General features: G+C 37.9%; 1 protein-coding gene across 2 annotated transcripts; it reads right to left on the bottom strand.

Moving 5' to 3' along the window:
* Positions 1 to 4,155: 4,155 nt before the first annotated feature.
* On the bottom strand, positions 4,156 to 22,242 carry LOC138305783 (organic cation transporter protein-like). 2 transcript variants are annotated; one of them, XM_069246060.1, is made up of 10 exons: positions 21,530 to 22,242; positions 14,171 to 14,369; positions 13,777 to 13,880; positions 12,614 to 12,768; positions 11,771 to 11,939; positions 11,277 to 11,486; positions 10,013 to 10,104; positions 4,969 to 5,150; positions 4,541 to 4,707; positions 4,156 to 4,254 (listed from the first exon to the last, which is right to left on the bottom strand). In XM_069246060.1, the coding sequence occupies exons 1-10, from the start codon at positions 21,673 to 21,675 to the stop codon at positions 4,170 to 4,172; spliced, it is 1,509 nt and encodes a 502-aa protein (XP_069102161.1). In that variant the 5' UTR covers positions 21,676 to 22,242; the 3' UTR covers positions 4,156 to 4,169. The 2 variants fall into 2 exon arrangements, with proteins under 2 accessions (XP_069102161.1, XP_069102155.1); XM_069246054.1 differs by having other exon boundaries at positions 10,013 to 10,239; positions 21,530 to 22,226.
* Positions 22,243 to 27,725: the final 5,483 nt, after the last annotated feature.

Consider the following 27,725-nt stretch of genomic DNA (forward strand, 5'->3'; position numbering starts at 1 on the left):
TGACAATACCCATTTGAGTGACGATGATATAGAGGTTCTACAGGTGATAACAAGTGATGACACAGCTGTATCCTCTACTCCTGAACACGTTTGTGGTGATACTCCCTCAATAGCATCAGACTTTTGTATTTCCCCCTTACCTGTGGCTACTTCTGAACATTCACAAGAAACGCTATCTGAGGTATCCTTGTCTTCACCATCCATGGACATAAACTCTCAAGGAATGATTCAGATATTGAACTCTTAGACACACGAGTCACTGATACAGATAGCAATGTTTCCAATGACCAACTACCACAACTTGACATATTAAGAAACACTAAATTCTCGCGAGAGGATGTTGCTTCATTACAAAAACTTGACGAGTCCTACAAAGATTTGTATGCATACTTATCAAACCAGATTTTACCTGCTTCTCAAAAGCAATCTAGGTTGGTTTTACTTCAAGCAAGTGACTTTATTTTAGTGGATGGCTTGTTGTTTCATTCGCGCATAGCCAAATCTGCATGCTCGAAGTTACTAAGTCAGTACCAGCTTGCATTGCCTCAAGCAATGATCCGAACATTCTTGGAACTTCACCATGACTCACCCATGGGAGGCCACGGTGGCATTGCTCACACTCTTGACTTATTACGGACTCACTTCTATTTTCCAAAGATGGCTTCAGTTGTTTCCGACTATGTACGGAGTTGTCACCATTGTCAAACAAGGAAAATTACAAAGATTCCTACGAGATCACCAATTACTAGTTTCAAAACCCCCTCGGCTCCATTTGAAGTATGGCAAATAGATTTATATGGACCACTACCTACATCAGCAAAGGGCAACACATACTTGTTCACAGCGGTTGACTTATTCACCAGATACTTATTTGTACTACCTATTCCAAGTAAGGATGTATTAACTGTCTCGCAGTGCTTATTTCAACTGTTTACTCAGTTTGGTGTTTGTGACTCGTTGTTGAGTGATCAGGGCACTGAATTCATGTCAAGATGTACTAAAGAGGTGTGCCGATTGCTTTCTGTTTCACAACAATTCACACCTGCATTTGTTCACCATTGCTTTGGATCAGTGGAACGTCTCCATCGAACTCTCGCAGAGCGCATGACTCCATTTGTGTCTCAAGGAAAAAACTGGGAGGAAGTGTTGCCAGCTATTACCTTTGCAATGAACAATTCTGTCAATAGCAGTACGAAATACTCCCCATTTGAAATATTGTATGGACAAAGACCACGCTTTCCCTTGGGTAACATTTCTGCGACTGATTTCTCTGGATTGCCTGCGGATTGTCATACATATCTTCGTCAACATGCGCGGCGTTTGCAACTCGTCCGTACAGAAATGCAGGATGCCGTTCACAAAACCCAACTACAAATGAAGGAGAGAGTCAATCGTAATGCTCACCCCTTGGATGTCACTGAAGGAGACTATGTCTATTTATGTATACAACCTACAGGCAAGGGACAGAAGCTACAGGCCAAATACAGTGGACCTCATATAGTTAACGAGATACAAAGTCCTCACATGATTCTACTACGAGATAGCCAGACAGGGAAAGTCATGGATAAACCTGTTCATATTGATCGACTCAAGATGGCGTATGTACGTTCTCCCAATCCATCTAACTTTTTCATCGATCAAGCCCTCACTTCAGTGAAAAGGAATGTTGAAAATGACAATCAAAACTATGAATTCACAACTGAAATAGACAGTCCACCTAATGATTCTGAACCCTCTACAATGGTGTCGGATAATCATCCTTATAGACTGTCAACGGAAATTGATGCTATGTCATCGTCAGTATTTGATGTTACCACAGAGATAGACTCTCCTGCTGTGGATGCTGATTCTTCTGTTCAACAGGATGCAAAATCAAACTCTCGATCTTCAACACGACCTGTGCGCTCTAAACGTAAGCCTGCTCGTTTTTGTGATGAACACCATATTAACCCAAATGAACTCTTTTCCTCGGGTTCCTCTAGCGACAATGGCATTCACAAAATAAAGCGTGTCTTAGCTCAAAAGAAAGATGGTGATAGGTTATTATACCTTGTACATCTTGTTGGTGAGCCAGCTCAGAACGCCGTTTGGATTTCTCCTAGCAAAATGAACTCTAAAGCACTTAAACTAGTACAGAGAAAACCTCCCGCTATGATCTCGTAGACTTTATTTCTAGTCATGTATGTATGTTGAATTATTCCATCATCTTTGAATACCATTGTAGTTGTGTTAACTATGATATTTGTGTTGCAATTGTACATAATGCATTATACACATTTTTGTGTCTTTATTGATAATATGACATTCCTCAGTATTTTCTCGTTTGAATTAGATGTATGGATTCAATATTGATTGGTAAATCGATTATTCAGTTTGATTTCTAATTGCATTTTATTAGATAGAATTACTTACTGATCTGAATTCAGAATATTATTGAATGTCTTTTGGCTTTTTGATTGAATTTACTATATGTACATTACAGTTTCATAGAGTTTATGTTGAGGTCTCATTCCAATGGGAATCTGATTGAATATCCATTTAATACCACTCCTTGATTAAATTTTGAATGTGCTAATTTACATCATGCGTATGTTTTGCTATAGATGTTTGATTATTACAGTGTTTTTGGATAGAATTGCTTGTAACAAGATCCAGGTTTTGGAGTATTTTTGAAATATGAATATTGAGAAACATGTGTAATGCAATTGAACTTTTGATGATGTTCTTACAATTAATGGTTATAGTAAGATCTCTCATAAGTAATCTATAGCATTTATATTTTGTCTCATCTTAATGGTCTACATTTGGTTGATTTTCTTGCCAATGTATATGTAACCATACATAATGTAGATACTCAAACATTCCCTGAATTACTGAGAGTAGGGTTCTCCGAGTATTTGGTTATTACATGATCATTTGTGTGACATATATTTTTTTTTCTGCTATATTAGATACGTCCATATGAGATCCACTTAATTCATTATATAATTACATCAAAGTATAAATTGATCAATAACATGTGTGATTAATTACCATATCCTTTTGATGTCATTTAAAACTAGTAATGTTTATTTTACCGTATCCTCATCTCCACACACCCATAATAAAATTTCCAATTTTATATTAAGGGGGGCAGCATGTTATATATATGTATATGATATGGGTGTGCTGGAGATGCTGAGATATCGGTCTAAGGGAGATAACCTTAATTATTATGTTATGCAATATATTATGTAACTCTCCTCTCAGGAGGAGAGAAAAATGAGTTGTGAATAAAAAATGGAAGCCGACATGCTGTGTTCATCATCGCTCATCAAAAACCATCATCTAACAGAACATATTCCATGACATGTCTTCACGAAGCAGAATTTACAATGCGTGCTTATTAAGTTTCACGCTCATTTTAAAATGTAAAAAATCCAGAAAAATAATAAAACAATTATAACATTTTGATTTCGGTCATACATGGTTATATCGACCACAGAAAAAATATCGACCTCGGACTACATCCTCGGTCAATATTTTTTCTTTGGTCGATATAACCATGTATCGACCTCATCAAAATGCTATATTTGTATAATATTGCCTTATTTTTGTGATGTTACCAGTTAATATTGCCTGGTTTCTGTGATGTTACCAGTGTATATTACCTGGATTCTGTGATGTTACCAGTTAATATTGCCTGGTTTCTGTGATGTTACTCAGTATTCAATTGAGATTTTTTTTTTAAGTCGCTTCTATTTCAAAAATTGTTTATTAGACATCCTCCTGTCGAGGACAGTCATTTTTGTTTTTCTCTCTACTAGCATTCAGATGTGCTCACTGACCCCTATATAAAGCATGTGAATTGACTATACATTGTCTAAACACGTACACAACACCTAGCAGTTGTCAACTGTGTATCACCTACTATTATTAATATAAGATGCATTTTGACGAGGGTTAAGAATGACAAAAAAAGTGGCAATTGTTTTCTTTCTGACCTCATCGATCCTTATCTGACATTGACCTCACCTGAGCTCACTTTAACCAAGTTCTTTATCTTGTCTAAGGGAATTTAAATATGAATTAAATGATTGCAAGATAGCAAATGTGAGAAGCAAGTATATTGCTATGATGACAATTGACAGGAGAAAAAATAACAGACAAATGATAGACTTGTGATTATTTTAGTAAGAACGTCTCTTACTATAGGTGGATAACTGTAAAGGTATATCCAATGTATCACCACGGTCATTGTAACCTGGCCATTCCCTGTAACAAAGGAATAATGAATTAACAAATGTTCAATGACATCAGTTAAAGAGAATATATAGCCTAAAATTTATAACGATCTTTGAGCTTGACCTTTACTCTAAAATACTAAAAAATATTTCAGAATGACCGTAACTTTTAATGTTTAAGGTTAAAATTATCCTACCGGTATGCATTTTTGTAAGAGATTTCCACAAAGCAGACAGACATTTCTTAATTTAGACATGTTGAGTTAGATTTGATTGAAATTTTCCTGTTAGTAGATTGATCAATGACAGCATTGCACCTTTTTACTGTCCTAGTATCAGTCGACATGATATCGTGTATGGTGTCTGGCAGGGAAGCATTCAGTGTTTCGGGTAAGACCAGCGATATGAGGCCTGCTGACAGACCTAGACATCCAAATATAATCAGTGGGAGGGCCTTCCCAAACATGCTGTCCACCAGGAGAGACTGAAAACATCCAACAGATTCAATATTTATATAAGGAAATATATTGTTATATCCTGCATAGTGAATGACCTTTACTTGCTTAAGGGTCACATGAGTTACTCGGAGGTCAGGCAGTTTGATATTTGAATATGATGTATGCTTATCATCTTCAAGGTCAAAGATTTTGAATTTACTTTCAAGGTCACAGAGGTTATATATCATTGGCCAACAGCATGCATGAATGAAAAACATCTAGTGAATCAAAGTACAACAACTACTCACCAGGTCTGCTATGTAAGGCGACACTAGTGATCCAACCCTCGCAAAGATGTTGGATGAAGACAGAATAAAACTCCTACTGGAGGTGGGAAACAGCTCGGAGGTATATATAAAGATATTTCCGAATGCTGCAGATACTCCAAACTTCCCGATCATAGAGAGTGTGATTGTGATCCAACTAAGGGCTGAAATGTGAGGAGAATAGAGTGATTTATAGATAAGGCATTAAAATATATACAGAACATGTATGATTTATAAAAACCACAAAAAACTGGTTATAATGCGACTTAGGTCACACACAGTGTGTAAACCAAATTAATGTTACTGACGTCTAACCTTGTAGTGGTATCGCTGTGTCTACTCATATTGCTTATAGATCAATAAAGGCTGGGTTGGTAGTACTCATTTACATCAATAAGGCTAGGTTGGTGGTACTCATCTACATCAATAAGGGCTGGGTTGGTGGTCCTCATTTACATCAATAAGGGCTGGGTTGGTGGTACTCATTTACATCAATAAGGCTAGGTTGGTGGTACTCATTTATATCAATAAGGCTAGGTTGGTGGTACTCATTTATATCAATAAGGTTAGCTTGGTGGTACTCATTTATATCAATAAGGCTAGCTTGGTGGTACTCATTTACATCAATAAGGGCTGGGTTGGTGGTCCTCATTTACATCAATAAGGGCTGGGTTGGTGGTACTCATTTACATCAATAAGGCTAGGTTGGTGGTACTCATTTATATCAATAAGGCTAGGTTGGTGGTACTCATTTATATCAATAAGGCTAGCTTGGTGGTACTCATTTATATCAATAAGGCTAGGTTGGTGGTACTCATTTATATCAATAAGGCTAGGTTGGTGGTACTCATTTACATCAATAAGGGCTGGGTTGGTAGTACTCATTTATATCAATAAGGGCTGGGTTGGTGGTACTCATTTATATCAATAAAGGGTACTCTTTAATCAATAAGGCTGGTTGGTGGTACTCATTATATTAATCATATAATAAGGGGTTGGGGTTGGTAGTACTCATTTATATCAATCAATAAGGGCTGGGTTGGTGGTACTCATTTATATCAATAAGGGCTGGGTTGGTGGTACTCATTAATTTAGGCGGTGTAGTATCATCAATAAGGGCTGGGTTGGTGGTACTCATTTAGGCTGGTGGTACTCATTAATCAATAAGGGCTGGGTTGGTGGTCCTCATTTACATCAATAAGGGCTGGGTTGGTGGTACTCATTTACATCAGTAAGGGCTGGGTTAGGTGGTGGTACTCATTTACATCAATAAGGGCTGGGTTGGTGGTACTCATTTATATCAATAAGGGCTGGGTTGGTGGTCCTCATTTATATCAATAAGGCAAGCTTGGTGGTACTCATTTACATCAATAAGGGCTGGGTTGGTGGTCCTCATTTACATCAATAAGGGCTGGGTTGGTGGTACTCATTTACATCAATAAGGCTAGGTTGGTGGTACTCATTTATATCAATAAGGCTAGCTTGGTGGTACTCATTTATATCAATAAGGCTAGCTTGGTGGTACTCATTTATATCAATAAGGCTAGCTTGGTGGTACTCATTTATATCAATAAGGCTAGGTTGGTGGTACTCATTTATATCAATAAGGCTAGGTTGGTGGTACTCATTTACATCAATAAGGGCTGGGTTGGTAGTACTCATTTATATCAATAAGGGCTGGGTTGGTGGTACTCATTTACATCAATAAGGGCTGGGTTGGTAGTACTCATTTATATCAATAAGGGCTGGGTTGGTGGTACTCATTTATATCAATAAGGGCTGGGTTGGATGTACTCATTTATATCAATAAGGGCTGGGTTGGTGGTACTCATTTACATCAATAAGGGCTGGGTTGGTGGTCCTCATTTACATCAATAAGGGCTGGGTTGGTGGTACTCATTTACATCAGTAAGGGCTAGGTTGGTGGTACTCATTTACATCAATAAGGGCTGGGTTGGTGGTACTCATTTATATCAATAAGGGCTGGGTTGGTGATACTCATTTACATCAATAAGGGCTGGGTTGATGGTACTCATTTACATCAATAAGGGCTGGGTTGGTGGTACTCATTTACATCAATAAGGGCTGGGTTGGTGGTCCTCATTAATATCAATAAGAGCTGGGTTGGTGGTCCTTATTTACATCAATAAGGGCTAGGTTGGTGGTACTCATTTACATCAATAAGGGCTGGGTTGGTGGTACTCATTTACATCAATAAGAGCTGGGTTGATGGTCCTCATTTACATCAATAAGGGCTGGGTTGGTGGTACTCATTTATATCAATAAGGGCTGGGTTGGTGGTCCTCATTTACATCACTAAGGGCTGGGTTGGTGGTCCTCATTTATATCAATAAGGGCTGGGTTGGTGGTCCTCATTTACATCAATAAGGGCTAGGTTGGTGGTACTCATTTACATCAATAAGGGCTGGTTTGGTGGTCCTCATTTACATCAATAAGGGCTGGGTTGGTGGAACTCATTTACATCTATAAGGGCTGGGTTGGTGGTCCTCATTTACATCAATAAGGGCTAGGTTGGTGGTACTCGTTTACATCAGTAAGGGCTGGGTTGATGGTACTCGTTTACATCAATAAGGGCTGGGTTGGTGGTCCTCATTTACATCAATAAGGGCTGGGTTGGTGGTACTCGTTTACATCAATAAGGGCTGGGTTGGTGGTACTCGTTTACATCAATAAGGGCTAGGTTGGTGGTACTCGTTTACATCAACAAGGGCTGGGTTGGTGGTCCTCATTTACATCAATAAGGGCTAGGTTGGTGGTACTCATTTACATCAATAAGGGCTGGGTTGGTGGTACTCATTTACATCAATAAGGGCTGGGTTGGTGGTCCTCATTTACATCAAAAAGGGCTAGGTTGGTGGTACTCATTTACATCAGTAAGGGCTGGGTTGGTGGTACTCATTTACATCAAGAAGGCTAGGTTGGTGGTACTCATTTACATCAATAAGGGCTGGGTTGGTGGTACTCATTTACATCAATAAGGGCTGGGTTCGTGGTCCTCATTTGCATCAATAAGGGCTAGGTTGGTGGTACTCATTTACATCTGTAAGGGCTGGGTTGGTGGTACTCATTTACATCAATAAGGGCTAGGTTGGTGGTCCTCATTTACATCAATAAGGGCTAGGTTGGTGGTCCTCATTTACATCAATAAGGGCTGGGTTGGTGGTACTCGTTTACATCAATAAGGGCTGGGTTGGTGGTACTCGTTTACATCAATAAGGGCTAGGTTGGTGGTACTCGTTTACATCAACAAGGGCTGGGTTGGTGGTCCTCATTTACATCAATAAGGGCTAGGTTGGTGGTACTCATTTACATCAATAAGGGCTGGGTTGGTGGTACTCATTTACATCAATAAGGGCTGGGTTGGTGGTCCTCATTTACATCAATAAGGGCTAGGTTGGTGGTACTCATTTACATCAGTAAGGGCTGGGTTGGTGGTACTCATTTACATCAAGAAGGCTAGGTTGGTGGTACTCATTTACATCAATAAGGGCTGGGTTGGTGGTACTCATTTACATCAATAAGGGCTGGGTTCGTGGTCCTCATTTGCATCAATAAGGGCTAGGTTGGTGGTACTCATTTACATCTGTAAGGGCTGGGTTGGTGGTACTCATTTACATCAATAAGGGCTAGGTTGATGGTCCTCATTTACATCAATAAGGGCTAGGTTGGTGGTCCTCATTTACATCAATAAGGGCTGGGTTGGTGGTACTCATTTACATCAATAAGGGCTGGGTTGGTGGTCCTCATTTACATCAATAAGGGCTGGGTTGGTGGTACTCATTTACATCAATAAGGGCTGGGTTGGTGGTACTCATTTACATCAATAAGGGCTGGGTTGGTGGTACTCATTTACATCAATAAGGGCTGGGTTGGTGGTCCTCATTTACATCAATAAGGGCTAGGTTGGTGGTACTCGTTTACATCAGTAAGGGCTGGGTTGGTGGTACTCATTTACATCAATAAGGGCTGGGTTGGTGGTACTCATTTACATCAATAATGGCTGGGTTGGTGGTACTCATTTACATCAATAAGGGCTGGGTTGGTGGTCCTCATTTACATCAATAAGGGCTAGGTTGGTGGTACTCGTTTACATCAGTAAGGGGTGGGTTGGTGGTCCTCATTTACATCAATAAGAGCTGGGTTGGTGGTACTCATTTACATCAATAAGGGCTGGGTTGGTGGTCCTCATTTACATCAATAAGGGCTAGGTTGGTGGTACTCGTTTACATCAGTAAGGGCTGGGTTGGTGGTACTCATTTACATCAATAAGGGCTGGGTTGGTGGTACTCATTTACATCAATAATGGCTGGGTTGGTGGTACTCATTTACATCAATAAGGGCTGGGTTGGTGGTCCTCATTTACATCAATAAGGGCTGGGTTGGTGGTACTCATTTACATCAATAAGGGCTGGGTTGGTGGTACTCATTTACATCAATAAGGGCTGGGTTGGTGGTCCTCATTTACATCAATAAGGGCTAGGTTGGTGGTACTCGTTTACATCAGTAAGGGCTGGGTTGGTGGTACTCATTTACATCAATAAGGGCTGGGTTGGTGGTACTCATTTACATCAATAATGGCTGGGTTGGTGGTACTCATTTACATCAATAAGGGCTGGGTTGGTGGTCCTCATTTACATCAATAAGGGCTAGGTTGGTGGTACTCGTTTACATCAGTAAGGGGTGGGTTGGTGGTCCTCATTTACATCAATAAGAGCTGGGTTGGTGGTACTCATTTACATCAATAAGGGCTGGGTTGGTGGTCCTCATTTACATCAATAAGGGCTAGGTTGGTGGTACTCGTTTACATCAGTAAGGGGTGGGTTGGTGGTCCTCATTTACATCAATAAGGGCTGGGTTGGTGGTCCTCATTTACATCAATAAGGGCTAGGTTGGTGGTACTCGTTTACATCAGTAAGGGGTGGGTTGGTGGTCCTCATTTACATCAATAAGAGCTGGGTTGGTGGTACTCATTTACATCAATAAGGGCTGGGTTGGTAGTACTCACAGTCATCAGCTAGTTGTGCTGGTAGTATGGTAGAGAGGCAAGCCACTCCCGTCAAAACGAGGCTGCCACAGTTCATCACTTTCCGTCCATACCTGTCATTGATTACAAGACACGAACTGTAGCCCAGGGCTTCGACAATGGCGGACACAAGGAAATTGAGGTAGATGTTACCACCAATTCTACCAGCATTAAGGATTAAACCATAGTAGGACAGAGATATGGTGAACCTGAAAAAAACGTTAAATTCTACATGTGTAAGAGGAGAGTAGAAAATGTAGCAGATCAACTGGGATTCAAACCCCTCATCTAGACAAAAGTTCTATGATTAAGCTATCTTTGACCTAGTCTAAACCTTGTCATTCCTCCCTGTTTGCTCCCTTGACCTAAGACACAATCATTCAACCTAATGCCATGCGGCTGTTAACCTCAGTATACTACAAATGCTAGAATAATAGAATCTTACATGGGCCTTTCAGGTGGACAGGGATATCTCAACCCTAGTGAAAGATTTTGGCTGGTCAACCTGAGGCTTGCCGAGGGTTGATGGTCAAAATCTTTCATGAGGGTTGAAATATACCCTGTCCACCTGACAGGCCCATGTTTGATTCTTTTTCTCCAATACTTAAACGAGAAATGGTGAAAATTCAGTTGATATGAACGTCGCTGTGCGTAAAAATGGTGGCCGCATGTATTGATGACGTCACTATCTAACGTGTATGAGCTGTCTTTTCCCTACCCCAGTAAAAGACAGTTATCTTAACCCTGTCAAGTATGGGAGAAATGGGTGTTGGTAGGCTTGCACAAATAGCAGAAGAGGAAATGTAATTAAGTCATGGGACTAGACAAACTGAATGTTTCGAGTTCAGTATCAAGTGGGACAGAGGAAGTTGCCAAGAAATGATCGCTGGTCTATGGTTTTTCTTGAGGTACTCCAGCTTTCCTTCTCCTCCTAAACCTTGTACACCCTTAAATGACCCTTTTTTTTAGATGGCAGCCAAATAAGGAGAAAAGTTGAAATGTTAATTTTTTTGATAACTTTTATCATAGAAGCTCTTTCCTTGAAGTAATTAATTTACAAATAAAACAATGGTCCATCTGTCCTTAGACTTACCAGAAACTATGGTCCATTTGTCCTTGTACTTACCATATAAAGGAAATAATGGTCCATTTTTTCTTAGACTTACCATATAAAGGAAACAATGGCCCATTTGTCCTTGGGCTTACCATATAAAGGAAAAAATGGTCGATCTGTCCTTGTACTCACCATATAAAGGAAATAATGGTCCATCTGAGGACAAGTTTAGGAGTTCTCAGTATAACCAGGACATCCCTTAGTGATGCATTTACCCTTCCTACATCTGTTACCTCTCCAGTCAAGGTTGTGCCATTGACCTTGGCAATTTTACGGAGAATTCTCATCGCTTGTTTGCGCCTCCCAACCAACAGAAGCCATCTAGGTGACTCTGGTACTATACTGTAATGGAACAACTTGACGCTTTTTATTTTTTTTGTATTTTCTAATTTAGAAGCTTTAGTACCAGATTATGAAATGTGGTTTATCAATTGTTTGTATAAAAAATTGTTTCACACCTGTAATTAATTAATAACTCACACTAGTTGACTGTTATAAATGTATATATCAACACAAAACTCATATCATGTATTCCCCAATCAAAATATAACACATATTAATAGAACAAAATTTTCTGAGTATGCAAAAATATATGTGTGAAACCCCAAAAAGAAATGCCAACTTACATTATATAGGAGAGGAGGAGTGTACAAGGTACAGCTATTGTTAGTTGTAGTATCCGCCAATCCCGCACAAAGTAGGCTAGGCCACAAAGGATTACCTCCCCTGCACACCAAAATAGCTCTATAATGATGCCGACAAACACACGACTGGATGGCCCCACCATCTCTATCGCTGTAACAGACATGATAGCTCACATACAAACACAGGACTACACTGAAGAAACCAATACCCCCCACTAGATGTCATTACAGAAGATGACTAGTAATTGAGTGTTCTGCACTTTATACTGAATCTTAGTATAGCTACTATCTTTATAGTCATACAACATCTTTAGAAAAAGAAAAAAAAAATTCTACAGATAGTGACCAAGTGTTTGACCTTCATAACTGTCGAGGATGGATACTAACATCTGAAGAGCTCCGGTTTTACCAAATCTTCTCATATTTACAAAAGAAACACAAATTGTTTATACCTTGGTGAAATATCATTATAATGTACTATGTGTGCAATAGTCACTTAAAAATTAATTTACTGAAAATATTGATTTTTTACAGTTTAATTAATGTTAAAATCATATCATTTTTATATAGAGTCTGAAGTATTTGAGTAATTTTGAAAAATAGAACACCATGAAGATTCGAATGCTAGTATGTTTTCTCTCACATGCATGATGAAACTCTAGATTTTAAGGATCCGCAAGAGTCGTCTTTTTCCAAACTAGAGGCTTTAATTTTTGGGAGACTACAGTCCAAAGCCAGAAATCTGCCAGATATGATACAATTTGATGGTATCATTCAATGTTATGGAAAAGCTTTCAATGGAACAAGGAGAGCCAAGGTACTTACGAATAACCATGCATGGAGCAAATACCATGAGAGTGGACATCCCTGTTAGGAAGCGAGTTACCAGAAACATGGTGTAGTTGTATGACCATACACAGGCCATGCTAGCTGTAGTCAGCGCCAACACACCAATGCTCATCACAGGTTTTCGTCCAACCCTGTTAGCAAATCAACATTATAGTCACTAGAAATCCACTTAAATACTTAATAAGGTAATAGTTCATAAATCAAGTTTCTGGACTAATTTTTCGATTATATCTAAACATATTAAGGCCAATGGGCCGCAAATATTACTTGAGTTTTTAAATATTAACCAAAAAAGTGATGTTTTTTTTATGCCATGGCACGCCGTCTCTCGTCCATCCGATCATCTGTCAACATGTCGTGGAGTTTTGTATGGACTTTAACAAATGTGGCCAGAAACATCCTTTTGGGATGGAAAAAAGAGTTTGTATAAATTTTGGCCCTGATCCTCCTGGGGCACAAGAGGTGTATTTGACCCTTTGTAACTTTGAATGAAGGTCAAATTTATTTATGTCAACAAACTTGATAGTCAATCATGTAGCCAGCTTAAGCTCAATAGATCTATATTGGCCTTGCTTTTCTGAGATTAAACCAATTGAAGATTTTAACAAATTTTAACCTTGTGACTTTAAATGAAAGTCAAGGTCATTCATTTGAATAAACTTAGTAGTCTTTCATGCCAATATGATACAGAACTTTTTTGTATTTGCACATTACAGAGTTATCTCCCCTGCAGCTAGGTGATGTCATTATTTTGTAAGCCTTATACATATCATTTTCACTAATAAGTATGATGTTACGCTCGCAAAGACACAACTTCACAACCAATGCCTACCTGCAAGGGCAGATAACTCTGTAGTATGCAAATACAGAATATCAAGTCTTTTGACATCTTCCTTTTAGAGAAGTTTGAACACAGAATTTGACAACAGGAAAATTCACAATCTGGATAGATTAGGCTGAGAACGAAGATATCAGGATTATCGAGGGTCCACGTTAAAACCTGTCTGTCCATACTGGTCAAATGTGCTGGTCTTGATGAGATTCAGTTTAGACAAGTAATGCCGCATATAAACATTTTTAGCAAAATATTCAACCAGAATTACTGTTTGAAGGATCAGGATATGATATAACATACTTACACATCACCTAATATTCCTGCCAAAATTACGCCAACTAAGGTTCCACCGAAGAACGCCATTGTGGCATGAGAACGAAGAACAACATTGTCACAGACCAGATCAAACTACAAGTAAAAGATTTAAAGCATAAAATCAAACCTACTACAAATCAAATGTGAATATTTATATCAATATTCCTGTTTGTAAGCTACTTAAATTATATGAAATGATGATCTGTTGAATAAAAGGTATATGTTTTTCTTCAAGATTTTCTATAATTGTTTAAAATCTTACATCTGATAAAGAAACGAATCCCAATAATGAATGAAATTTTGTTAAATATATTTTGATAAGAATAAACTTTAGTAATATATTTGTGATATAGCTCCTTTATAGTAATCACTAAACTACTCACGTCAGAGATAGGTGTTTTTGACATCTCTTCTGCACTGTACACCCATGCGGTACATTCTGTTTTTGATGTAACATTCCCAGTACCATTGAAGCTGCTGATATGACACTTTGAAGCCTCCACCACATAACTACTGTTGTCACCATAATGCCAGGTTGGGAAATCAATGGTTGTGTTCACAGAGTCATCAATAATTTGACATCTAAACCATAAAGGTGCTTATTTAACAATCATGGAAAACTAATAAAAAATATGGAATTGTATTACAGGTACATTTTTTTTGTAGAGTCAAAACAGTAAATGAAGACCATATACAATGTACAAATAAACAAGGGATCAAGAGGGCCTGTATCACATGGGATCTGCCCACCATTTTGAATCTCCACTCCATTGAGATGTTACCAGTCACATATGAGTGATACGGTATCCGTAGCTTAGGTTTTTAGAGAACAAAATGTTGGGGGCGTTGCTTAGGCAGGCAGGTTCACTATGAAATTAATGTATTTGATAATTGTGGTGATGAAATAACACAAGTATTATCTTGTACAAAGGAGTCTTATTCAACCTATAAAGGACAGATGTTGTTTTTATTTTTTGTTGTCATTTTAAATCTAACTGATCTGATAGTATACATAAAAGTAATATTATATATAATAATTGCAATGTTGACCATGTTACTCTATGTGTGTATCTGCTACTTTCAACAATGTTAGAGGGTACCACGAGACAATAAATATTACGGCGTGACAACCCATGTAATCAGGTGGGATAAGGCCTCATACACATTTATGAGTATGCATAAGGCCTCATACACATGTATGAGTGTGCAGGCTCTTGCCCAATACCATGTATCACTGTATAAAATAAGGCCCAAAAAATGTCTGTTTAGGGTTACATTGGCAAAAAAAAGAGGGTCGGTAGGTCGGGAGGATTTTTTTTTTTTTTTATAGGTTTTTTCACTCTAAAATAATGGCCGGAACCGGAGTCTGCGATCGAAATTCCGACTTTTTCGTAGAAAATGTAAAAAAAAAAAATAGGGTCGGGGTAAAAAATAAGGGACGGTCGGGTAATCCTAAACAGATCTAGACATATTATTTTTTTGGCCAAACATGAAAAAAAAACTCATCGTGAACTAGTGGTATTCTAGGCCACTACACTTGTCATTTAAAGGCACATACCTTTTATTTTTTCAAATGTGAATATAAAATGAGTTTGTGAATTTTATAAAGAGTTGCAGAGATTATTAGATTACGATTACTATCACAATTATCATCTCTTCCAGAACAATTTAAGTAATCTAAATGTTAATATCCATAATGCAGGACATCTTAAATTTCCCAGCATCAACCTTATTATCACAAAGTAATTGACTATCATTTTGTAAAGTGGAAAAAAACATCAACCCTTCATTGTCACTATATTTATAGAGAATCTTGCATTTGTTTGGCGTTGAAACTTTATCTTAGGCAATCAATAGAAATGATCTGATGATACAAGTGTATTATAACATTTTAATCTTTACTTTAGAAACATAATGTGGCTAGAAACCCTTGTGATGTCTGATGGATGTTCTATGTCAATCCATGGTCACTTTAAATATTGTCTGTTTAGAAACCCTTGTGATGTCTGATGGATGTTCTATGTCAATCCATGGTCACTTTAAATATTGTCTGTTTAGAAACCCTTGTGATGTATGATGGGTGTTCTGGGTCAATCCATGGTCACTCTAAATATTGTCTGTTTAGAAACCCTTGTGATGTATGATGGGTGTTCTGGGTCAATCCATGGTCACTTTAAATATTGTCTGTTTAGAAACCCTTGTGATGTATGATGGGTGTTCTGAGTCAATCCATGGTCACTTTAAAATTGTCTGTTTGGAAACCCTTGTGATGTATGATGGGTGTTCTGGGTCAATCCATGGTCACTTTAAATATTGTCTGTTTAGAAACCCTTGTGATGTATGATGGGTGTTCTATGTCAATCCATGGTCACTTTAAATATTGTCTGTTTAGAAACCCTTGTGATGTATGATGGGTGTTCTGGGTCAATCCATGGTCACTTTAAATATTGTCTGTTTAGAAACCCTTGTGATGTATGATGGGTGTTCTATGTCAATCCATGGTCACTTTAAATATTGTCTGTTTAGAAACCCTTGTGATGTATGATGGGTGTTCTATGTCAATCCATGGTCACTTTAAATATTGTCTGTTTAGAAACCCTTGTGATGTCTGATGGGTGTTCTGAGTCAATCCATGGTCACTTTAAATATTGTCTGTTTAGAAACCCTTGTGATGTATGATGGGTGTTCTGGGTCAATTCATGGTCACTTTAAATATTGTCTGTTTAGAAACCCTTGTGATGTATGATGGGTGTTCTATGTCAATCCATGGTCACTTTAAATATTGTCTGTTTAGAAACCCTTGTGATGTATGATGGGTGTTCTGAGTCAATCCATGGTCACTTTAAATATTGTCTGTTTAGAAACCCTTGTGATGTATGATGGGTGTTCTATGTCAATCCATGGTCACTTTAAATATTGTCTGTTTAGAAACCCTTGTGATGTATGATGGGTGTTCTGAGTCAATTCATGGTCACTTTAAATATTGTCTGTTTAGAAACCCTTGTGATGTATGATGGGTGTTCTGAGTCAATCCATGGTCACTTTAAATATTGTCTGTTTAGAAACCCTTGTGATGTATGATGGGTGTTCTATGTCAATCCATGGTCACTTTAAATATTGTCTGTTTAGAAACCCTTGTGATGTATGATGGGTGTTTATGTCAATCCATGGTCACTTTAATATTGTCTGTTTAGAAACCCTTGTGATGTATGATGGGTGTTCTGAGTCAATCAATGGTCACTTTAAATATTGTCTGTTTAGAAACCCTTGTGATGTATGATGGGTGTTCTGAGTCAACCCATGGTCACTTTAAATATTGTCTGTTTAGAAACCCTTGTGATGTATGATGGGTGTTCTATGTCAATCCATGGTCACTTTAAATATTGTCTGTTTAGAAACCCTTGTGATGTATGATGGGTGTTCTATGTCAATCCATGGTCACTTTAAATATTGTCTGTTTAGAAACCCTTGTGATGTATATGTGTTCTGGGTCAATTCATGGTCACTTTAAATATTGTCTGTTTAGAAACCCTTGTGATGTATGATGGGTGTTCTATGTCAATCCATGGTCACTTTAAATATTGTCTGTTTAGAAACCCTTGTGATGTATGATGGGTGTTCTATGTCAATCCATGGTCACTTTAGATATTGTCTGTTTAGAAACCCTTGTGATGTATGATGGATGTTCTATGTCAATCCATGGTCACTTTAAATATTGTCTGTTTAGAAACCCTTGTGATGTATGATGGGTGTTCTGGGTCAATTCATGGTCACTTTAAATATTGTCTGTTTAGAAACCCTTGTGATGTATGATGGATGTTCTATGTCAATCCATGGTCACTTTAAATATTGTCTGTTTAGAAACCCTTGTGATGTCTGATGGGTGTTCTGAGTCAATCCATGGTCACTTTAAATATTGTCTGTTTAGAAACCCTTGTGATGTATGATGGGTGTTCTATGTCAATCCATGGTCACTTTAGATATTGTCTGTTTAGAAACCCTTGTGATGTATGATGGGTGTTCTGGGTCAATCCATGGTCACTTTAAATATTGTCTGTTTAGAAACCCTTGTGATGTATGATGGGTGTTCTATGTCAATCCATGGTCACTTTAGATATTGTCTGTTTAGAAACCCTTGTGATGTATGATGGATGTTCTATGTCAATCCATGGTCACTTTAAATATTGTCTGTTTAGAAACCCTTGTGATGTATGATGGGTGTTCTGGGTCAATTCATGGTCACTTTAAATATTGTCTGTTTAGAAACCCTTGTGATGTATGATGGGTGTTCTATGTCAATCCATGGTCACTTTAAATATTGTCTGTTTAGAAACCCTTGTGATGTACGATGGGTGTTCTATGTCAATCCATGGTCACTTTAGATATTGTCTGTTTAGAAACCCTTGTGATGTATGATGGGTGTTCTGGGTCAATCCATGGTCACTTTAAATATTGTCTGTTTAGAAACCCTTGTGATGTATGATGGGTGTTCTATGTCAATCCATGGTCACTTTAAATATTGTCTGTTTAGAAACCCTTGTGATGTCTGATGGGTGTTCTGAGTCAATCCATGGTCACTTTAAATATTGTCTGTTTAGAAACCCTTGTGATGTATGATGGGTGTTCTATGTCAATCCATGGTCACTTTAGATATTGTCTGTTTAGAAACCCTTGTGATGTATGATGGGTGTTCTGGGTCAATCCATGGTCACTTTAAATAGTGTCTGTTTAGAAACCCTTGTGATGTCTGATGGGTGTTCTGGGTCAACCATGGTCACTTTAAATAGTGTCTGTTTAGAAACCCTTGTGATGTCTGATGGGTGTTCTGGGTCAACCATGGTCACTTTAAATATTGTCTATTGTTGAGTCTGATAATCACTTGAAGTGAGTTGGTGTATGGGGTGCTATCACCTGAACTATGGGTCATGTTTACTACAGAGAATATAAAACTACAAGGATATTATCATAAAACCCTGACAGCCTTGACATTCCTGATAACACATTACTTTAATGCTCAATACTTCATTCACCATTCCGGACCTCTTACCTTTTTACCTATATTTTGTTACATGTAACGCACTTCTTTACTTTTACCGTTGATACTGCCTTGATGTAGGTAATATTCATTATCCCATGTTTTACACTTGCCCATCATCGATATTCCACCTGGGTTCCGACCACTTACGATCTCTATACTCCTGGAATATCTCATAGTGAAACTGGAGGCTACAGAATAGAACAGGTAATTTAGTCATTTGATGTACATCAAAAGAGCCATATAATGTTACACTGTGTTTGACTGTATGGCTCTGTAGTCTTCAAAGGAAATCTTTGCTGACCTTTGATTGGTCAAATGTTTTCCACTGAGCTGCCTTCAATTTCACTATGAGATAGTCCAGGGGTGTAGAGATCGTAAGTGAACGGAACCCTTGGAGTATTGAGGATGACAGTTACCTAACAAGGTATATTCATATCTGATTACATTTACCTGTCCATTCGTTACCATACGTATTTATCTGGTATATTTTACTGTAAATTTTACTGTTACTTCATGGTGCTACCTAAAATTTCAACTGATGAATACCACATTTGATGCAATTTGGCATCAGTGCAGTCCTAAACTCCATAAATCTAAACAACATAAAAATTTCTGGATATGTTTATCCAATTAAAATAAAAATTTCTATGTTATACCATACTTAAATACCCAAGGTAAATGCTTTAAGTCATAAATTTGAAATTCAACATACAGATAACTTGATAATTTTCTTTTCTTGGAAAATAATGTATGGCCCATTCGTTTTTATTAATGGAAAGAAAAAAAAGATAATAAGATATAAGTGGAATTTTAATCCCCATTAATCAAAAGGGACACGTTATGAGCAAATTTTGCCAAAAGATATGCCAGTAAACCAAATGAAATCTTCATGAAAAACCAAAAATAAGCTTTAGAATTAGTTTGAGGAAAAAATCTAGGTTGACTGTACTGTATCCATGTATTTGTTACTCAATGTAATACTCATTGTAGTACCTGTATGTTTAGTACCCATTGTAGTTACCTGTATGTTTAGTACTCATTGTAATAACCTGTATGTTTAGTACTCATTGTAGTTACCTGTATGTTTAGTACTCATTGTAGTTACCTGTATGTTTAGTACTCATTGTAGTTACCTGTATGTTTAGTACTCATTGTAGTTACCTGTATGTTTAGTACTCATTGTAGTTACCTGTATGTTTAGTACTCATTGTAATAACCTGTATGTTTAGTACTCGTTGTAGTTACCTGTATGTTTAGTACTCATTGTAGTTACCTGTATGTTTAGTACTCATTGTAGTTACCTGTATGTTTAGTACTCATTGTAATTACCTGTATGTTTAGTACTCATTGTAGTTACCTGTATGTTTAGTACTCATTGTAGTTACCTGTATGTTTAGTACTCATTGTAGTTACCTGTATGTTTAGTACTCATTGTAGTTACCTGTATGTTTAGTACTCATTGTAGTTACCTGTATGTTTAGTACTCATTGTAGTTACCTGTATGTTTAGTACTCATTGAAGTTACCTGTAGGTTTAGTACTCATTGTAGTTACCTGTATGTTTAGTACTCATTGTAGTTGCCTGTAGGTTTAGTACTCATTGTAGTGGTGTGTTCTCCTTTAGCCCACTTTGAGAACAAAGAAAAGTGTTGGTATAGGAGAACAATGGAAAACCAATTATAATCAGTTTCATAATAATTTTACCTATGCTTTCCTGTATTTGTTTACCTGAGCTATCTATAGTTTGTCAAAAGTAGGGAAATGAGAGATATCAATATTTATTTTATGCATTTTGACAGACAATTATGCATAATAGTTTATATGTTACATCTTTATATATTTCAACATTGAGATAAGAATAAAGAACAAAATTGCATCCAAGTTTTAGGAGCAGTAACAATACACATGTAAATATGCATGTATCTAATCAATTATATCATATATAGTTGTATTCCATATACATTGTATATCAAACTTCACTGATGTCCCGACATTCCAATTCTACGCAGTAACAAGAAAGTCAATCATACATGTACTGTATATATTTGTATGATAGACATTGTAATATATACTATATATAATATATACTACTTTGGATAGTTCGCACCTGTCCAAATATGAAAGTAAAAGTAAGACTTTTGTTTGCAAATCGGCACAATGTGGCCCTAAAAATGACGATATATTGCATTTTATTTCAGTAGAATTATCAAAAAGGTGATTTCTAATGAAAAGAGGCTATATATTATAAAACGTATGATACATATAACCATAAACTATTTTTCTAGTTAGCATTTATGTGTATATGTAGATGAAGTTTAATGTAGTATGTACATGTATGTATATATTATATGTTTGTCGAAAAGATAGAAAGAACTTTAGAAGTTAGTACCAAATATTAATTTTATGTTTGATGTGTTCAATTAACATAAAAATATCAAGAACATAACTGAGATTACAAAAAATAAAATTTTCATGCATGTACATGTTATGCATAAATGATACCCTTATGGAATAAGTACAGTAGCACAGGTGATATTCAAAGGTAAAACACAGGTAAATCCAGGTTTAATTCTCTAAAATAGACTATAAACCTTGTCATAACATTCTGCTAATTATCAGATTATAAAAAGTGGGCAAATGGAGATATACCTGTAAGTTTAGTATTCATTTTAGTTACCTATATGTTCGTTACCTGAAAATGTTACCTGTGGTGATGTTCGTTGAGGGTAAACACTGTGATCAGAGTCAAACAGGCTGTAAGTAATTGTGGAATCACACAGATTGCATACAATCTCTTTTGGTACATTCCAAATTCTCCAATAGAGGTAATAACATCATCAAACGTCTTCATGGTGTCTGAAGTCAGCCAGATATTGACAGAGGTCAATGTTGTAGTGTTACATGTAGCATGGATATCTACCTGCTCCTCCTTACCCACATACTGTCTCAGGTAAGTCCTCAGGTGAGCTGTATTACAAACTATGGAGGACAGCTATCAGGGATGTAAAAAAAGTAAATACAATGTTTACTGAAATACTTGTATTAATATCTAGGTAGATAGGAGACCTGCAGTAGAGATTTGGACACCTGTTTGTGATATGATACCTATAGCCTGAGATATGGACATTGAGATATGAACATCACCTATAACCAGCTGATATATGGACATAGAGACATGAACATTACACATTGTAAAGATAAACTATAGCATATCTGTCAGTCCAAGGGATGTATATAAACAATGGCCACTGTACACTCCACGCACTAACAAAACACCAAGTGACATTTATACACATCAGGAATACATATAGCGTTGATGCTAGTTTAATGTTATTCTTTTTTTGGTTGCACAGACCTTATTCATTAGAATGCTTAATGCTATAAATATGCAAGTGTGTTAAAGCTAAATACTTATAAATACTTTAAAAAAAACTGTGTAACATCTCTTTAATGGCGACTATAATTCTACTTTACAGTTTTATAGCTGTTCCTACAAAATGTATCTTTTGAATGAAGTATTAGTAGACAAGTGAACCATGGGACTGTCCAAATCACCATTAATGATACACAATTAAGAAGGAAAGTATGACAGAATTATCTCCCTTAATGTCAAATACAACCAATGGGATCAAAACGTAATTTTCAGTAAATGAGACTTTGGATTCTGCATTATCCCAAATGAGATACATATGTATATATAAACTTACAAAATGAAAAACATTGTACTAAATGTAAACACAAAATTCCCTACACTTTTCCTTCCCTTTTGATTGATTTGGAACCCTAATCATTTAGCCCTTCACTTCAGTGTGATAGTCTGAATGTAAAGGCCTCTAGTCATATTAATTGGTTTTAATCTAAGACATTGGTTTATTTTTTTATCTTAAAGTTCTAAAATGGATTAGGGCAAATATGACTTCTGACTTTTACCGAGGGTCAAGGTTATCAATTAGAGCTCTATAATCTACCATGTATTTGGCATCATGATTATTTAAAAGATTTCTCAATAAAACGGTTTAGCACATTTTAAGTAAACTTAAGGTTAAAGTCAATACAATTCCACCCATTTTAATCATTATAATATAGTTGTATTAGTTGTGTAGTGGAAATTGACTGGGTTGATCATCAGTGACCAGCTCAATTGGTAGAGTATCAAGTAATTGCTCCGAGGTCTTGGGTTCAAACCTCGTAGTGATCATCCATTTTTCCTCTCCCACTACATTTGGTATCTGTAACCAAACCCTATTTCAAGCGTTGGTAATATGCTTGGAAGAGGAGATAAGGGCATCTGGATGACCCTTGACTTTTAGCAGATTCAGCAGTCAAATCACAATTTTCAGAAATCTGAAAAATCAAAACATATGACAAATAGACATGTGCTTCAAACTCAAGAGTCAAATCTGATTTTTGGGAGCCAAAAACATACTCTAAGGGTCTACTGGACGCCCTGGGAGATGAAACCTGGATTGTGTGTTGATACAATATACTCTATTATAACATTACAATGTAACATGCCAGGTGAGCAATACATGCCCTCTGGTCTTAAAAAACATAAACCAAATTCTTTTACTTCTACGACAGCAGAAGGATTTTAAAGAATTAGCATTGTCTCCCCTTTTGAGCCTCATCGCTCCGAACCCTTGGTTCACACCTTTTAGTTACCATGTAATGATGTTGCAGACCAAATATGAACCAAATCTTTCATTCTAGAGCAGAAGAATTTTTGAAAAATTGCAAAATTTCCCATACTAGACGTGCCCATGTTGTGGCCCCTAGGGAGCAACGGTCATGGTTAATACAAAATTTATTCCCTTCCCTTAAGGATGCTCGAAAGGGAAAATTTATAGATGAGGACTGACAAACAGATGATGGATACCGTGCCATGGCCCTTTGGTCAAGTGAGTTATAAAGGAAAGGAAGACTGTTTAATGGTTCCATATTAGGTTGATCGCTGGCGACCAGGTAGCCGAATTATTTGACCATCCATCTAGTGTTTAGATGTTCTGTACTCAAATCCAACTCTGATAACACATTTTCTCCTCTTACAGAATTCACACCTAAGTTAAATAATTCCCATGGCATGGTGGTGTGAGTGTGACTTCGTGGGCAAACTCTTTGGCACAGAAGTAGCTGTATGCACTGTTAACTATTTTATACATCTGTTAAATCTTTGATATGCCTTATTTTACTATTGTCATCACCCATATGTCAACAACTGTAGTCTGTTTAACAAGAAGGGGCCTTGATGGTCATCTGACAAATTTCATTTACAAAAGACTAAAAGATAACTTTCTAGATCTTATAGCAAAAATTCAACAAAGTTCCCCATTTGGAGCCCTAACATCTATGTCCCCTTCTGTCTCCGTACAGATGAAATATATCCTTGTCACAATCATTTATTACACCATCTTTGGTTGTAATCCATGAAAGAGTTAAGGAGGGGTAAGCTTACAGCATTAAAGCAAAACTGCAGCAAAGCTCCTCTTTTTGAGCCCTGCCTCCCTATCCTCAGGGTTCAAACCAGCCTCATTTATATATTATAATATTATCTTCTCCTAATGATGTTTCAAACAATATTTGGTTGTAATCCAGGTGGTAAGGAGGATTATGAATTTAAAGTCAAAACGCAGTGAAATTCCCATTTCGAACAAGGTTCATTAATTAAATTATTACGTACTCTCCAAATGATGCTCCCCAAACGCCGAATCTAGTTATAATCAACTTAAGGGTTAAGGAGTAGGATTTTAAAACAAACTTCCAGCAAAGTTCCCTGTTTGGGTCCTGCCTCTCTGCCCCTGGAGGTTGGACCAAGCTCATTTATATAAAATATGAACCCTCGCACAATAATGTTCCACACCAAATGGTAGAAATGTGTTCAGGCATTAAGGCAACACAATGATAACTATAGGTGATCCTGAGTTTAACTTAAAAATATTATTTCTTTATCCATATCTGTCTCAAAACAAGAGGCCCAGAGGGCCTGTATCGCTCACCTGGTTTTTTGTTAGTAATTATCACAAGACTCTGACAATTAGAAAAATAAGCAAAATTGACTCCCAAAGTTTAATTTTGAATCACAACCATACAATGATGCTATTGATACCATACAAATATGCTATCCAATACATAGGTTCAGAGACAAAGTAATTTATATGAAAGTAGTAGCCTAATTGACCTTTTTGACCTCGCATCGATTGCTGTCTAAGGCCCCGGGGGTCAGCCCTATCCTTTGTACAATTTCAAATCCTACCCTATAAGGATGCTACCATTGCATTATAAGTGCTCTTCCATTCTTAGTTGCAGAGAAGAAGTCGTTTATATGGAAATAGCTAAATTAACCCCTTTTGACCCCACCCTTCAGGCCCCCGGGGAGTCAGCCCCATCATTTGCAAAATTTTGAATCCAAACCCTTATAAGGATGTAACCATTGCATTATGAGCGTAATCCCATGTTAAGTTGCAGAGAAAAAGTCATTTATATGGAAATTGACCACTTTTGACCCCGCCCCTCAGGCCCCCGGGGGTCAGCCCTATCATTTGCACAATTTGGAATCCCCACCCTATAAGGATGCTACCATTGCATTATGGGTGCTATACCACGCTTAATTTCAGTGAAGAAGTCGTTTATATGGAAATAGCTAAATTAACCCCTTTTGACCCCACCCTTCAGGCCCCCGGGGAGTCAGCCCCATCATTTGCAAAATTTTGAATCCAAACCCTTATAAGGATGTAACCATTGCATTATGAGCGTAATCCCATGTTAAGTTGCAGAGAAAAAGTCATTTATATGGAAAGTGACCTCTTTTGACCCCGCCCCTCAAGCCCCCAGGGGTCAGCCCCATCATTTGTACAATTTTGAATCCCCACCCTATAAGGATGCTACCATTGTATTATGGGTGCTATACCATGCTTATAGTTGCAGAGAAGAAGTCATTTATATGGAAATAGCCAAATTGACCCCTTTTGACCCCGCCCCTCAGGCCCCCGGGGGGGTCAGCCCTATCATTTGCACAATTTTGAATCCCCACACTATAAGGATGCTACCATTGTACTATGGGTGCTATACCATGCTTAGTTTCAGTGAAGAAGTCGTTTATATGGAAATAGCCAAATTGGCCCCTTTTGACCCCGCCCCTCAGGCCCCCGGGGGTCAGCGCCATCATTTGCACAATTTGGAATCCCCACCCTATAAGGATGCTACCATTGCATTATGGGTGCTATACCACGCTTAATTTCAGTGAAGAAGTCGTTTATATGGAAATAGCTAAATTAACCCCTTTTGACCCCACCCTTCAGGCCCCCGGGGAGTCAGCCCCATCATTTGCAAAATTTTGAATCCAAACCCTTATAAGGATGTAACCATTGCATTATGAGCGTAATCCCATGTTAAGTTGCAGAGAAAAAGTCATTTATATGGAAAGTGACCTCTTTTGACCCCGCCCCTCAAGCCCCCAGGGGTCAGCCCCATCATTTGTACAATTTTGAATCCCCACCCTATAAGGATGCTACCATTGTATTATGGGTGCTATACCATGCTTATAGTTGCAGAGAAGAAGTCATTTATATGGAAATAGCCAAATTGACCCCTTTTGACCCCGCCCCTCAGGCCCCCGGGGGGGTCAGCCCTATCATTTGCACAATTTTGAATCCCCACACTATAAGGATGCTACCATTGTACTATGGGTGCTATACCATGCTTAGTTTCAGTGAAGAAGTCGTTTATATGGAAATAGCCAAATTGGCCCCTTTTGACCCCGCCCCTCAGGCCCCCGGGGGGTCAGCGCCATCATTTGCACAATTTGGAATCCCCACCCTATAAGGATGCTACCATTGCATTATGGGTGCTATACCACGCTTAGTTGCAGAGAAGAAGTCGTTTATATGGAAAAAGCCAAATTGACCCCTTTTGACCCCGCCCCTCAAGCCCCCGGGGGGGTCAGCCCTATCATTTGCACAATTTTGAATCCCCACCCTATAAGGATGGTACCATTGCATTATGGGTGCTATACCATGCTTAGTTTCAGAGAAGAAGTCGTTTATATGGAAATAGCCAAATTGGCCCCTTTTGACCCCGCCCCTCAGGCCCCCGGGAGGTCAGCCCCATCATTTGTACAATTTTGAATCCCCACCCTATAAGGATGCTACCATTGCATTATGGGTGCTATCCTTTGCTTGGTTTCAGAGAAGAAGTCGTTTATATGGAAATAGCCAAATTGACCCCTTTTGACTTCGCCCCTCAGGCCCCCCTGGGGTCAGCCCCATCATTTGTACAATTTTGAATCCCCACCCTATAACAATACTACCATTGCATTATGAGTGCTATTCCATGCTTAGTTTCAGAGAAGAAGTCGTTTATATGGAAATAGCCAAATTGACCCCTTTTGACCCCGCCCCTCAGGCCCCAAGGGGGTCAGCCCCATCATTTGTACAATTTTGAATCCCCACCCTATAAGGATGCTACCATTGCATTATGGGTGCTATCCCATGCTTGGTTTCAGAGAAGAAGTCGTTTATATGGAAATAGCCAAATTGACCCCTTTTTGCCCCGCCCCTCAGGCCCCCGGGGGATCAGCCCCATCATTTGTACAATTTTCAGTTAGTAGCCCATAAGGATGCTACCAGTCAAATTTTGTTAAAATCCGACCAGCGGTTATGGAGAAGAAGTCGATTGTTGACGGACGCCGGACGCCGGACGCCGCCGTATCCCATAAGCTCACCTCAGTCCTTCGGACCAGGTGAGCTAATAAAATGGATGCAACAAAGGAACAAGTTTGACAATCTTGTATGCTATTTAATGACAATTTAACAAATTCACATGACAATAGCTTCCACACACACTCTCATTCTACCAAACTTAGATATTGTTGAAGTAAATACTGAATACTAAAAATGATGCACCCGT

Source organism: Argopecten irradians, chromosome 1, assembly GCF_041381155.1.
Source record: "Argopecten irradians isolate NY chromosome 1, Ai_NY, whole genome shotgun sequence".
Lineage (NCBI taxonomy): Eukaryota > Metazoa > Mollusca > Bivalvia > Pectinida > Pectinidae > Argopecten > Argopecten irradians.

Coding starts and splice junctions, on each gene's coding strand:
- LOC138305783 (XM_069246054.1), bottom strand. CDS start 21,675: ATGAAGACGTTTGATGATGTTATTACCTCTATTGGAGAATTTGGAATG. Junction 10,240..11,276: donor ACCATTATTTCCTTTATATG/GTGAGTACAAGG, acceptor CGTTTTTTTCAG/GTTCACCATATCTCTGTCCT. Junction 4,708..4,968: donor CGCCTTACATAGCAGACCTG/GTGAGTAGTTGT, acceptor GGATGTTTTCAG/TCTCTCCTGGTGGACAGCAT.